At 36.6% G+C, this 14,824-nt stretch overlaps 1 protein-coding gene across 1 annotated transcript; it reads right to left on the bottom strand.

Moving 5' to 3' along the window:
- Positions 1-11,801: 11,801 nt before the first annotated feature.
- LOC100659184 (olfactory receptor 8G1-like) lies at positions 11,802-12,920 on the bottom strand. The gene has a single exon (XM_003418311.3). The coding sequence runs from the start codon at positions 12,843-12,845 to the stop codon at positions 11,898-11,900; it is 948 nt and encodes a 315-aa protein (XP_003418359.2). The 5' UTR covers positions 12,846-12,920; the 3' UTR covers positions 11,802-11,897.
- Positions 12,921-14,824: the final 1,904 nt, after the last annotated feature.

The following is a 14,824-nucleotide window of genomic DNA, read 5'->3' as shown; positions in this document are numbered from 1 at the left end:
CTCCATTTATTATGATGTTGCTTATTGTTCCCATCATAAGAATTTTTGTTTTCCTTATGTTGAAGTACAATCCATACTGAAGGCTGCGGTCTTTGATCTTTATCAGTAAGTGCTTCAATATTCTTCACATTCAGAGAGCAAGGGGGTGTCATTCGATATCACAGGTTGTTAATGATTCTTCCTCCAATTCTGATGCTGTTTTATTTTTTATATAGGCCAGCTTCTTGGGTTATTTGCTCAGCATACAGATTGATTAAGCATGGTCAAAGATAACACACTGATACACACCTGTCCTGATTTTATATCACACAGTATCCCTTTTTTCTGTTTGAATGAATGCATCTTGATCTGTGGACAGGTTCCTCATGAGCACAATTAAATGCTCTGGAATTCCCATTCTTCGAAATGTTATCCATAGTTTTTTATGACTCACACAGTTTAATGCCTTTTCATAATCAATAAAACACAGGTAAACGTCTTTCTGGTATTCTGTGCTTTCAGCCAGGATTCATCCAACGTCAGCAATGATATCCCTGGTTTCACATGCTGTAATGAATTTGGGTTGAATTTCTGGTAGTTTTTTGCCAATTTACTACTGCAGCTGCTTTCAAATGATCCTCAGCAAATTTTATTTGCATGCGATATTAATGATATTGGTTGATAATTTCTGCATTTGGTTGGATCACCTTTCTTTGGAATAGGCATAAAGGTGGATCTCCTTTGGTTGGTTGGCCAGGTAGCTGTCTTCCAAATTTCTTAGCATAGGTGAATGAGCACTTCCAGAGATGCATTTGTTTTTTGAAATGTGTCAATTAGTATTTCATCAATTCCCGGAACCTTGTTTTTTGCCAATGTCTTCAGTACATCTTGGATATCGTCCTTCAGAACCATCTGTTCTTGATGTATGCCACCTGAAATGATTGGATGTCCCCGAATTTTCTTTTAATACAATGACTCTGTGTATTCCTTCCGTCTTCTTTTGATGCTTCCTGCATTGTTCATTTTTTAACCCATCGAGTCTTTCACTATTCCAACTCAAGTCTTCAATTTTTTTCTTCAGTTCTTTCAGCTTGAGAAATGCTAAGTGTGTTATTTCCTTTCTGTTTCTGAACTCCAGGTCTTTGCACTTGTCATTATAATACTTTACTTTGTCTTCTGGAGTTAGTTTTTGAAATCTTGTGTTCAGCTCTTTTACTTCATTTTGTCTTTTTGCTTTAGCTACTCGAAATTCAAGAGCAAGTTTCAGAGTCTCTTCTGACATCCATTTTCATCTCGTCTTTCTTTCCTGTCTTTTTAATGACCTCTAGCTTTCTATATGTGTGATATCCTTGATGTCAATCCACAACTTGTTTGACCTTCAGTCATTAGCGTTCAATGAGTCAAGTCTATTCTTGAAATGGTCTCTAAATTCAGGTGGGATATACTTGAGGTCGTACTTTGGCTCTTGTGGACTTGTTTTAATTTTCTTCAGCTTCAACTTGAACTTGCATTTGAGCAATTGATAGTCTGTTCTACAGTCAGCCCCTGGCCTTGTTCTGACAGATGATTTTGAGATTTTTCATCTTCCCTTTTCACAGATGTAGTTGAATAGCTTCCTTTGTATCCCATCTGGGCAAGTCCACTTTATGTTGATGAAAAAAGGTATTTTCAACGAGGAAATAGGTGGTGTTGCAAAATTCTGTCATGTGATCTGTGGCATGATTTCCCTCATGAAGGCCATATTTCCCAACTACCAATCTTTCTTTTTTCCAACTTTTATATTCCAAGCTCCAGTAATTATCAATGCATCCTGATTGCATGTTCAATCAATTTCAGACTGCAGAAGTTGGTAAAAATCTTCACTTCTTCATCTTTGGCCTTAGTGATTGGTGTGTAAATTTGAATAATAGTTATGTTAACTGATCTTCCTTGTAGGCATGGATATTTTTCTATCACTGACAACATTGTTCTTCAGGATAGATCTTGAAATGTTCTTTTTGATGATGAATGCAAGGCCATAGTTCTTCAATTTGTCGTCTCCGGCATAGTAGACCATATGATCATCTTATTCAAAATGGTCAATACTAGTCCATTTCAGCTCACTAATGCCTAGGATATTATAACGGATTGAATTGTGTCCCCCCAAAATATGTGTCAACTTGATTAGGCCATGTGTAGTTGTCCTCCATGTTGTGATTTTCCATGTGTTATGAATCATAATCTCTGCCTGTGGTTAAAAGGATTACTGAGGTCACCTACCTGATCCAAAAAGGAGTTTCTCTGGAGTGTGGCCTGCACCAACTTTTATCTCTCAAGAGATAAAAGGAAAGGGAAGCAAGCAGAGAGTTGGGGACCTCGTACTACCAAGAAACAGTGCTTGGAACAGAGTGTGTTTTTTTGGACCCAGAGTCCCTGTGACTGAAAGATCTTCAACCATGGGAAGATTGAGGACAAGGACCTTCTTTCAGAGCCCACAGAGAGAGAAACCCTGGAGCCGACACCCTGAATTTAGACTTGTAACCCACTAGACTGCGAGAAAATAACTTTGTCTTTGTTAAAGCCATCCACTTATGGTATTTCTGTTATGGCAGCACTAGATGACTAAGACAGATATCGATGTTTATATTTTCCATTTCATTTTTGACAATTTCCCTTTTTCCTAGATTCATACTTCAGGCATTCCATGTTCCTATTATTAATGGATGTTTGCAGCTGTTTCTTCTCATTTTGAGTCATACCACATCAGTTAATGAAGGTTGCGAAAGCTTGACTCATCACTTCATTAAGGTAGCCTCTACTTTGAGGAGACAGCTCTTCCTCTTTAGAGTGCCTTCTGACCTGAGGGGCTCAACTTCTGGCTTGATATCAGACAGATGAATAAATGCAATAATAACAACAATAATAATAATTATAGTTGTCCCCATTAGGCACAAACTTCAGGAAATGTTAAAGAACATCTTCTGGCAAAAGGAAAATATACTGAATGGATATTTCTATCTACACAAAGTAATAAAAATCGCAATTTTACAGGGAAATATAAAAGGCATTTCTGTCAAACCAAAATTTCTTTAAAAGGTAAATACTAATGAATAATTTTAACAATGTATTATGGATTTTATAACACAAGAAGAAGTAAAATTGAGTAACTACAGAAGTACAGATCATAGGAGCTGGGAAGTGGAAGCATACTGTAAACTTTCTATGTTGTGCATGACATGATATGTTTTTTGAAAATAGACTGTGATAAGTTAAAGTGAAAAAACCTTTATCAATGACCAAAAATAAAAACAACGTTATAACTGATATGCCAGTGTTTTTAATGTTATTGTTAGGTGCCCTCAAGCTGAGTTCAACTCATATCAACCCCATATGACAGAGACAGGGTTTTCTTGGCTGTATGTTTACAGACAACAGGTCTTTCTCCTGTGAAGCTGCAGGACAGGTTTAGCAGTTTAGAAACCGAGTGCTTTAACATTTGCACCACCAGGACTTCTAGATAAGCCAATAAAACAATAAGCAAAAACTCATTGCTTTTCCGTCGATTCTGACTCATGTGGCCCTATAATACACAGGAGCACAGCTCTTAAGGTTTCCAAGGTGCCGCTGGAGGATTCAAGCTGACAGCTTTTTGTTTAGCAGCTGAGTTATTAACCACTGCACAACCCGGGCTTCTGACAAGCCAATAAAAAACACCCACAAAACCAAACCTGTTACCATCGAGTCAATTCCGACTCATAATAACCCTACAGGACAGAGCAGAACGGCCCCATAGGGTTTGCAAAAAGTGCCCACCTTTTGTGGATTTGACCTGTTGACCTTTTGATAATGTTGTTGTTAGGTGCCATCAAGTCAGTTCCAACTTATAGAGACCCTATGTACCACAGAACAAAACACTGCCCAGTCCTGCACCATTCTTATAATTGTTGTTATGCTTGAGCCCACTGTTGCAGCCACTGTGTCAATCCATCTCATTGAGGGTCTTCCCGCTGACCTAGTACTTTACCAAGCATGATGTCCTTCTCCAGGGACTGATCCCTCCTGACAACATGTTCAAAGTTTGCAGGACACAGTCTCACCAGCCTTGCTTCTAAGGAGCATTCTGGTTGTACTTCTTCCAAGACAGACGTGTTCATTTTTTTGGCAGTCCATAGTATGTACAGTATTCTTCACCAACTCCACAATTCAGAGGTGTCAATTCTTCTCTGATCTTCTTTATTCATCACTCAGCTTCACATGCGTATGATGTGATTGAAAATACCATGGCTTGGGTCAGGCATTCCTTAGTCTTCAAGGTGACATTTTTGTTTTCAAGGCTTTAAAGTGGTCCTTTGCAGCAGATTTGCCCAATGCAATGTGTCTTTTGATTTCTTGACTGCTCCTTCTGTGAGTGTTGATTGTGGATCCAAGTAAAATGAAACGCTTGGCCACTTCAATCTTTTCTCCATTTATCATGATGTGGCTCATTGGTCCAGTTGTGAGGATTTTTGTTTTCTTTATGTTGAGGCGTAACCCATACTGGAGGCCGTGGTTTTTGATCTTCATCAGTAAATGCTTCAAGTCCTTTTCACTTTCAGCAAGCAAGGTTGTGTCATCTGCATAGCACAGGTTGTTAATGAGTCTTCCTCCAGTCCTGATGCCCCATTCTTCTTCATATAGTCCAGCTTCTGGGATTATTTGCTCAGGATACAGATTGAATAGGTATGGTGAAAGGATAAAACTCTGACACCTTTCCTGACTTTAAACCACTCAATATCCCCTTGCTCTATCCAAACAACTGCCTCTTGATCTATCTACAGATTCCTAATGAGTACAATTAAGTGTTCTGGAATTCCTTTTCTTCAAAATATTATCCATAAATTGTTATGATCCACACAGTCAAATGCCTTTGCATAGTCAATAAAACACAAGTAAACATCCTTTTGATACTCTCTGCTTTCAGCCAGGATCCATCCAACATCAGCAATGATATCCCTGGTTCCAGGTCCTCTTCTGAAACCGGCCTGAATTTCTGGCAGTTCCCTGTCGATATAGTGCTGCAGCCAGTTTTGTATGATCTTCAGCAAACTTTTGCTTACGTGTGATATCAATGATATTGTTTGATAATTTCCGCATTCGGTTGGATCATCTTTCTTGGGAATAGGCATAAATATGGATCTCTTGCAGCTTTTGGCCAGGTAGCTGTCTTCCAAATTTCTTAGCATAGACAAGTGAGTACTTCCAGCCCTGTGTCCATTTGTTTAGACTTCTCAGTTGATATTCCATCAATTCTTGGAGCCTTGTTTTTCACAAATGCCTTCAGTGCAGCTTGGACTTCTTCCTTCAGTACCATCACTTCCTGATCATATGCTACCTCTTGAAATGGTTGAACGTCGACTGGTTCTTTTTGGTGTAATGACTCTGTGTATTCCTTCCATCTTCTTTTGATGCTTCCTACATCATTCAATATTTGCCCCCATAGAATACTTCACTATTGCAACTCAAGGCTTGAATTTTTTCTTCAGTTCTTTCAGCTTGAGAAAACCCAAGCATGTTTTCCCCTTTTGGTTTTCTATTTTCACTTGTCATTACTATACTTTACTTTGTCTTCTCAAGCTGCCCTTTGAAATCTTGAGTTATTTTACTTCATTATTTCTTCTTTTTGCTTTAGCTGCTCGAGGTTTGAGAGCAAGTTTCTGAGTCTCTTTTGACATCCATCTTGTTCTTTTCTTTCTTTCCTGTCTTTTCAATGACCTCTTGCTTTCTTCATGTGTGATGTCCTTGATGTCATTCCACGACTCATCTGGTCTTTGGTCATTAGTGTTCAGCATGTCAAATCTATTCTTGAAAGATTCTTTGGTAACAGTAGAGATAAAATGGAATACAAGAAAAATGAAGAAAGATTGGCTGTTACAAATAGAAAACAAGTAGAAAGATGATAAGTTTAAGCCTAATCATATCAAACATTAAATATAGTCTAAACACTCCAATTAGAAAGTCAGGGGAGAGAAAAAAACAAGAAATACATGTGGTCTAAAAAATAAAATAAAATAACCAACTAAAGGAAAAAAACAAAACCCCAAAACAAAACAAAACAAAAACCCACACACTTTAAATGTAAAGTTATGGAAGTTAAAAAGTGAAAAGACAGAAAAAGATATGCAATGTAAAAACAAAGCTAGAATAGCTGTATCAATATCAGTGAAACTAGATATTAGAAAAAATAAACCTACCAAAAGCAAAGAGGAATATTTTATGATGACATAAAGGTCAACTCATCAGTAGTACTTGAAAACTCAAACGTGTATGCACCTAACACAGGGTTTCCTAATAGATATGTCTATATCTGTGAGGTTTTGCTCTTCAGATAGGCTACGTTGCAGTCAGGAAATTATCTCCTTGCAGAATGCAAACACAGTTGAGAGGCTTAGATGGTGAATTTTTCTTTAATCAATAATCATAACTTCTAACACCTATCCATTGCCTAAAAACAATTAATCTGTATCTTTTGTCCAGTTTTTTTTTTTTTTATTGTTTTGGGAAGAGAGTTTTTCCAGTACCAGTTACAGTTTCAAGGCCCAAGTATATTTTAAACTTTAAAATTCCTGAAATCTTCCCTCAGTTTCAGTCTAAAAGCATGTAAGCCATCACATCTTGAATGGCAAAAAAATCTTCTCTCAAATTCCCTCAACATGTTGTCACACATTTATCCTTTCCTGCCTCTTTGAATCTGTTCAACTGAGAGTAAGACCAGTCTTCAAAACCTTTGTCTCCCACCTTGCAGCCCTTTGTTTGTTTGGATGACTCAAGCATCTCTCTGTATTTTTGCCAGAATACCAACCTGTCATCTCAGGGGAAAACAGCCTGTGTTTTTCACTGTGGTGATCCTCATGCTTATTTCCCTGTTATACAGTGTGAGGACAGCAACACCCTCAACCCACAAGACCATGCAGCAAACAGCACAACTAAATGGCTGTGATTTGTGTCTGCTTTCCAGAGTCAGTGATTACTTTCAAGTCAAATGTTTTATTAGAAATTATTAAATGTGTTTGTAGAAAACTTTTGGTTGACCTTCATGCCTTTTCCAGAGGCCCAGTTTTCTCAGATCCCTAGTTTCCTGGCAGCACCTGACGAGTCAGTTCCTCCTGTCTCTTCTCATCCATTGGTCCTGAGCAAACTTCTCAGACCTATACCCTGGAGTTCTTTCTGAACTTTAAAAGAAAGACAAACAAAAAAAATTGTGCACACACTCATATTTACAAAAGAAAAACCATTAACATGACATTGAACCTAGTCGTGAATGTCTGTGGGATTATGAGAACTTTTTGCTTTCTTATGATTTGTCTGTTTTCAAATTTCATACATTAGATTTACAATCATAAACATACAATGAAAGCTGAAATTTAAACAAAAGATAAATTTTAGAGAAAATATAATTATTTTCTATTTTTTGAAAAATATAAAGGGGAAAAAAGCTACCCTTTTTCTGTTACTATAATAAAACTCAAATACCCCTTTGGTATAATATTAATTTTTCCATAATAAATGAATTCATTTAATTGTGGATCATCTATTTCCCTTAATATAATATTACATGTATGTGTGTATTTTCTCTATTCTGAAAAAAAAAATTTCTGATACATTATTGCAATTTCTTAGTTAATGATATTTTTACATATTTAATGTCCTTTTACATTTCTATTGAATAAATATGAATACAATGTCATTCATCATCCCATAAGTCTAGCTTGCCTGCCAAATGACTCAGCAAGCCAAGCGTTAGGTATTTAATTCTATTTATGCTAAACTTTCTTGATCCATTTCTACTTGCTACAAAACTGCCCCATTCCATTCCTGTCATTGTTGGTCCCAGACTTTTGAATGTGGCAGCTGACTCTGTACAGTCTTGGAGACTCTGTGGGGCACTTCTGCTCTGTCATATAGAGTTACTAGGTGTCAAAATTGACTCAACAACCACTGATTTTTTTTTTTTTTTTTTTTTTTAACATGTCTTCAAGAGATTGAAGTGAAACTAATTGCTGGAAACCATGGGGAGATGTATTTTGTTTCACAGCAAGTAAGAATGTTCTAGCAGTCAGACACATCCAGAAATGAAATCAGCTGCCTTAATGTGTAGCTTTGTTCTCACGATTAGAACTGTTCAAGCATAGACTGAATAACCACTTAGCATTCATATTGTTCAAGGAAAAAAGCATTTGATGGAACATTGGATAGAACAGCTTTGGTACCTCTTTCAAATCCAGTATTTCATGATTTCATAAATTTAATCGGACTACTGTTAGATGCACAATGGTTAAGAGCTCAGCTACTAGCTAACAAAAAAGTCAGCAGTTCGAATCCAACTTCTGCTCCTTGAAGACCCTGTGGGGCAGTTCTACTCTGTTCTATAGGGTAACTATGAGTTGGAATGGAGTCGACAGCAATGGGTTATTGTTAGACAGTTCTGTATTCAAACCTCAAGTCAACATATACTTGCTGTGTCCTTGGACTAAGTATTATCACTCTCCAAACCTCTAGAAAAAAACAGAGATGTTAATATCTATGTCCTGGATGTGGTGTGAAAACTAAATAAAGCAATACCTGGAAGGTGCTTAGTACAGTTATTGGCTGTTGGCAAGAACTTAGTAAATGCTAGTGTTGTTGTTTTATTTGGAATCTACTGAGTTTCTAAAATATCTTCCATTCTCCCAACATTTTCATTCCCATAATGATGGCCACAGTGTATTTTCTTAGCATATCTTTCCTGTTGGCCCTTTTTTACATTAATACGTGTAATAATACAAAGACTCACAATTGTTTTACTGAATATTAAACTCTTAAAATTCATCAATATTCTCCATGGTCCATAAATAAAGTTCAGACCAATTTTTCATGTTATTCAAAGTTTATATCATCTAACAACAAATTACTTCTGTTATAATTTTTTTTTCTTTCATTTCTCAACAAGTATTGCATACTTTGGTTATTCCACAAAAGGGTGTTTGGTAGGCTCTTGGTTTTGACTCACCATGCATCCCCAACTTTCTTCTTTCAACTCCTTTCCCTATGAAATCTAATATAATATTTAAGGCATAGCAGAAGAACCAAGTTAATAAGACTACATCCATCAATTTATTTAGGTTTATAGTAAGCATTTAATCATTTAATTCTGTAATACTTATCATGATTTATTTCCTCGTTTTTCTTATTCCCTAGACTGTCAATTAAAAAATAATGCCTAGCCCAGTGACTTGCATATAATGAGTCTCAATAAAAATGTGCTAAATGAAATAGCTGAAAGAAGGTTAGAGAAAAGTTAACAGACTAAATATTAGTGAACAAAGATATCTCTAGGCCTGAAGTGAAATGAGTAAACAAAGAAATGTTTGCCATTATTTTATAATGTAGAGGACAGGGAGATGACCAGGAAAACTCTGTGTGTGAATATTAGAGTGAGGATGTCATGGATTGAATCATATCCCCCCAAAATATGTGTTATAAATCCTAACATCTATGCCTGTGGTTATAATCCTAGTCGTGGATGGGTTGTCTTTGTTATGTTAATGAGGAAGCATTAGTGCAGGCATACCTTGAGTCAATCTCTTTTGAGATATAAAAGAGATTAATCAAGCAAGAGGAGCAGAGATGTGGGTAGAGAGATGCCAAGTCACAAGAAGATGACCCAGGAGCAGAAGTTCAGAAAAGATAAGAACTTCCTCCTCCGCCGGAGCCAACAGAGAGAGAAAGCCTTCTCCTAGGGCTGCCAGCCTGAATTCAGACTTTTATCCTCCTAAATTGTGAGAAAATAAATTCCTGTTTGTTAAAGCCAACCGCTTGTGGTATTTCTGTTATAGCAGCTCTAGATAAGTAAGACAGGACAAGTGGAAATATATAATTAGTTATGTTCATCATTAAGTGCATTGGGAGGGAGACTGGAGCAGAGAGAGGAATCTACGATTTTAAAAGTCAAAGACTGGGATTCAACATAAACCTCCTTCTTCCTAAAGAGTTCAGCTCTGTACATTTTTCTCCTCCTTTATTCTGGAGGGGAAAATGATTCTGATGATTCTGGTGGATAGTTCTGAATACTAACATTGCAACACTCTTTGATGTTGAATGAGGCATAATCTAAAAGTTTCCTTCGGCAATTGTTATGAGTCACTGGCGTCATCTCTTATGAAGCTGATGCCCAAGGCCCTTTGCATTGGTTGGTTGATATGACAGAAATAATTTATTCTTTGTGTATAGATGCTATAGGTCTGAGTAGAAACAAACAACCATAATAACCTCTCACTAGATTTGTATTTCATAAGTATGAACTCTTGGGAAAAGAAACACTTAGAATTTCCCCTTTTCTCCATTGGCTCTCAAGTATTTAATACTTTCATATAAGAGTAATTTATTGCTCTTGTTTCATTATGGATTTCAAACAAAGATGTGACCGTTATTGTTAGAGCTCCAGTGGGCTTCATGCTATTTGAATTTTTAAACATTCAAAATTTCAGGAAATGTTGAAGATATAGATGAAATATTTTTTCTAAAGTGATTTCCCACAGGGAAAATAAAAGACTTAAAAGTTTTTTTTTTTCCAATGATCTCTACTAACACTATTTAGACATTGAATTACACATAAAACAGTAATATTTGGAATGTTTTAATCTGGAGGCTATTGCCTTGAGTTCCTAACATGCCTACCGTGGAGAGGTTATGCCTTTTTTTCTTTTAAAATTAAAAAAAAAAAATTGTTTTAAAAACCTGGAAACATATGTGTTACAGGGATTATTTAAATTTCCTCTAAAGACTGAATTACATGGTTAGGTATCAAATTTATATTTTTAAATATTGATCAAAATATTTATTAAGTGTTATCTCATTATCATATGATAATTACAATAATAGAGTAATTGCAATCATTTGCTTAATTGAGTTTACATTAAATGTTTTAATTAATGATTGATATGGCCTTTAATCTGTTTATTTTTGTGTGATTTTTGAAAATTGGAGTAAGAAGAGCACAAATTTAGTGACAAAATAATCCATGAAACCTGTGGAAAATTCTGCTTATTAATAATTAGATAAGGAGCCTTGGTGGCACAATGGGTAAAGCACCAGGCCTCTAACTGAAAGGTCAGTGGTTTGAATCTACCAGATATGACTAACTCATCCATATGATTTCAATGCATAGTCAAAGAATATCACTTCTACATCTGTGATTCTATATGGGAGAAAAGAAAAATATTTAAGCAATAGGAGAAAATGAATGTAGGGTTCTCAGAGAAATGGAGGTGGTAGTACAATATTAAAACTGTGGAGGAAAGAATGCCATACAAAAACAAGTAAAAAGACACATAATGTATTCAGCTCTGATTATTCTATCAATCTCTTCCACCATAGAATTATCATCTTGTGGGGAGGAATTATGTCTTATCATCCATCATCTGCCCCCATATTTCTTTCTTAATACAGCTCTCTGAACTTAGTCACTAGTAGGGATTGAACTTTGTAGATTTCAAATGGTTCAAAATTATTTACTTTAGAGATCAATGTTTTTCCAAAAAAGTTTATTTGTACACTTACTCGTCAACAAATGCCAATATACAACATATTCAGAAGATCAAAGGATATAGACCAAATGAATTTTTCAATGAATTATGATAGGTAAACCTTATCTAACAAAGTTCAAATCCCACATTTATGAATTATAATCTCTCCACATGAAGGCCTTTGAAGATTTAAAAAAAAATAATTAGAGGTAATATGGGTTACTACAGATGACGTCTGGGACTTCCTAGAATTGACACTGCCCTCCATGTGACACTATGAGTCCAGCCTATCCTTGGGAACTATCTTCCATATAATCAAATGTTGATAATAATCTCAACTACTTGTGTTTATATGTTGCAGTCTCAGGAAACTTTCTTTACTGATTTTTTTCCAAAGAATTACAAATCTTTGTTAATGCAAAATAGTCTTTTCTCAATGATTTTATTTATAGCAATTTTGACATCCTTATTCCTCAGGCTGTAGATCAGGGGGTTCAGCATTGGCACAATAATGGTGTAAAATAGAGAGGACACTTTCCCTTGGTCCATGGAGCTGACATTTGATGGCTGCAGGTACATGAATCCAGCAGAACCATAGAAGATGGTAACAGCCAAGATGTGGGAGCTGCATGTGTTGAAGGCTTTGGACCTGCCCTCAGAGGAGCGAATTCGCAGGATGCTGGCAATGATGGAGACATAGGAGCCAAGGATGGTCGAGATTGGTGCAAGAATATTAAATACACTGAAGCACAATACTACCACTTCATTGATATAAATGCTGGAGCAGGAGAGCTTCAGAAGTGGATAAATATCACAGAAGTAATGGTTGATTATTTTAGCCTTGCAGAAAACCACTCTTAGCATGCAAACTGTATTAGCTGTGGCACTAATCAAGCCTATCATATATACCACAACTACCAACAAGGAGCAGACCTGATAAGACATGGTAACATTGTAAAGCAATGGATTACAGATGGCAACATAGCGATCATATGCCATCACAGCCAACATATGACATTCTGATATAATAAAAAAAATGAAGAAGTAGAGCTGAGTCATGCATTCAGGATAGGAGATAGTGTTCTTTGTTACAAAGCTCACCAGCATTTTGGGAGTAATGACAGTGGAATAGCAGAGATCAATGAATGACAAACTGCTGAGAAAATAGTACATGGGGGTATGCAGGTGAGAACTGAACCCAATCAGTGTGATCATTACCAGGTTCCCCACCACTGTGACCGCATAGACTCCTAGGAAGAAAATAAAGAGGGGCAGCTGGAATTCTGGGTTTTCTGTCAGCCCAAGAAAGATGAACTCAGTAACTGTAGTGTGATTTCCTGCTGCCATTTTCCTCTGGGAATTCTATGGAGGAAGAGGAGAAGAAATTTGAGATAAATGTTTATTTATACAGTGTGAAACAGATATAAGTTTTATCGTTCAGGTATCTCCAATTATCTCTCCCTGTCTCTGCTCTATGTTGGAAGTTAAAGACTCTAGGATTCCAGTTTTATGGGGCATGCAAGTACACATCAGATGGAATTATATCTTTTTGTTCGTTTGTTTCTGTGCTGTAAGAGTGGGTCTTAGTACTGACCAGTCTCTAAACATCCAAAGAACTGTTCTGATAACTTAGAATATTGAGTGTTCTGAGCCATGGTGGTACAGTGATTTAGTACTGGGCTGCTAACTGGAAGTTTGGCAGTTCAAATACACCCATCGTTTCTGCTGGAGAAAGACCTGAAAATTTGCTTATGTAAAAATTACAGGCTGGAAAACCATATGGAGTAGTTCTACTCTGCCACATGGGATAAATAAGAGTTGAAAATCAACTCAGTGGCACCTAACAATGATGACAACAATAAAGCACTTTCCATGCCTTATTTGCCATCCTCTCATCTCTGCTGCAGAAAAAATGCTGCCAGAAAACATATATCAGTTATCCTTGAATCGATTCTGATTAATGTCAACACTATGTGTGGTAAAGTAGAACTGTGTTCCACAGGATTTTCAACGGTTGATTTAGCAGGAGTTTCTTTTGATGCACATTAACCATTTACACTATCCAGGGATTCCACAATTATTGTTATATTTATTTGATATATTAAGCTCATAGTGGTTAAATGGCCTGTTCTGTAGTTGGCCCCATCCGAGTTCTGACTGATGATATTGAGCTTTTCCATCATCTCTTTCCACAGATGTAGTCAATCTAATCTGTGTATTCCATTTGACAAGGTCCACGTGTACAGTCACCAATTACGTTGGTGAAAAAAGGTATTTGCAATGAAGAAGTTGTTGGTCTTGCAAAATTCTATCATGCAGTCTCTGGCATCATTTCTATCACTAAGGCCACATTTTCCAGCTACCAATCCTTTTTCTTTGTCTCCAAATTTCTCATTTCAATCATCAGTAATTATCAATACATCCTGATTGCATGTTCTATCAATTTCAGATTGCAGAAGTTGGTAAAAACCTTCAATTCCTTCGTCTTTGGCATTAGTGGTTGGAGCCTAAATTCGAATACCAATTGAGATGTTTGAGTGTGAGATCCCCATGTGTCTTTCAATTTGTCGTACTATGGGGGCTTGCTTTTACAATAATGCTGGAATATATGACACTGGTATTCAAATGCCAACAGGGTCACTTATGGCAGACAGGTTTCAGTTGAGCTTCCAAACTAAGTCAGACTAGGAAGACAGACCTGGAAATCTACTTCTGAAAATATTTAGCCAGTGAAAACCTTATGAATAGTAGAGAATACTGTTTAATATAGTGCCAGAAAATGAGCCCCTCAGATTGGAAGGCACTCAAATGACGACTGGGGAAAAGCAGCCTCCTCAAAGTAGAGTCCACATTAATGATGTAGATGGAGTCAAGCTTTCGGGACCTTCATTTGCTGATGTGACATGACTCAAAATGAGAAGAAACAGCTGCAAACATCCATTAATAATCAGAATGTCGAATGTACCAAGTATGAATCTAGGAAAATTGGAAGTCATCAAAAATTAAACGGAACACATAAACATTGATATTCTAGGCATTTGTGAGCTGAAATTAACTGATATTGGTCATACTGAACTGGAAAACTGTATGGTGTACTGTGCCAGAGATGACAGCTTGAAGGAATGGCCTTGCATTAATCCTCAAAAAGAACATTTGAAGATCGAGCCTGAAGTACAACACTGTCAGGGATAGGATAATATCCTACCCCAACAAGGAAGACGAGTTTATACAACTATTATTCAAATTTACACACCAACCACTGAGGCCAAAGATGAAGAAATCGAAGATTTTTACCAATTTCTGCAGTCTGAAATTGATTGAACATA

Source organism: Loxodonta africana, chromosome 15 (assembly GCF_030014295.1).
Source record: "Loxodonta africana isolate mLoxAfr1 chromosome 15, mLoxAfr1.hap2, whole genome shotgun sequence".
Taxonomy (NCBI): Eukaryota; Metazoa; Chordata; class Mammalia; order Proboscidea; family Elephantidae; genus Loxodonta; species Loxodonta africana.
Note: the sequence above shows the minus strand (reverse complement) of the source record. Positions and strands in the feature narration are given on the sequence as shown.

What these genes read in the sequence shown, in the direction of transcription:
- LOC100659184 (XM_003418311.3), bottom strand. Translation starts at nt 12,845, where the DNA reads ATGGCAGCAGGAAATCACACTACAGTTACTGAGTTCATCTTTCTTGGG.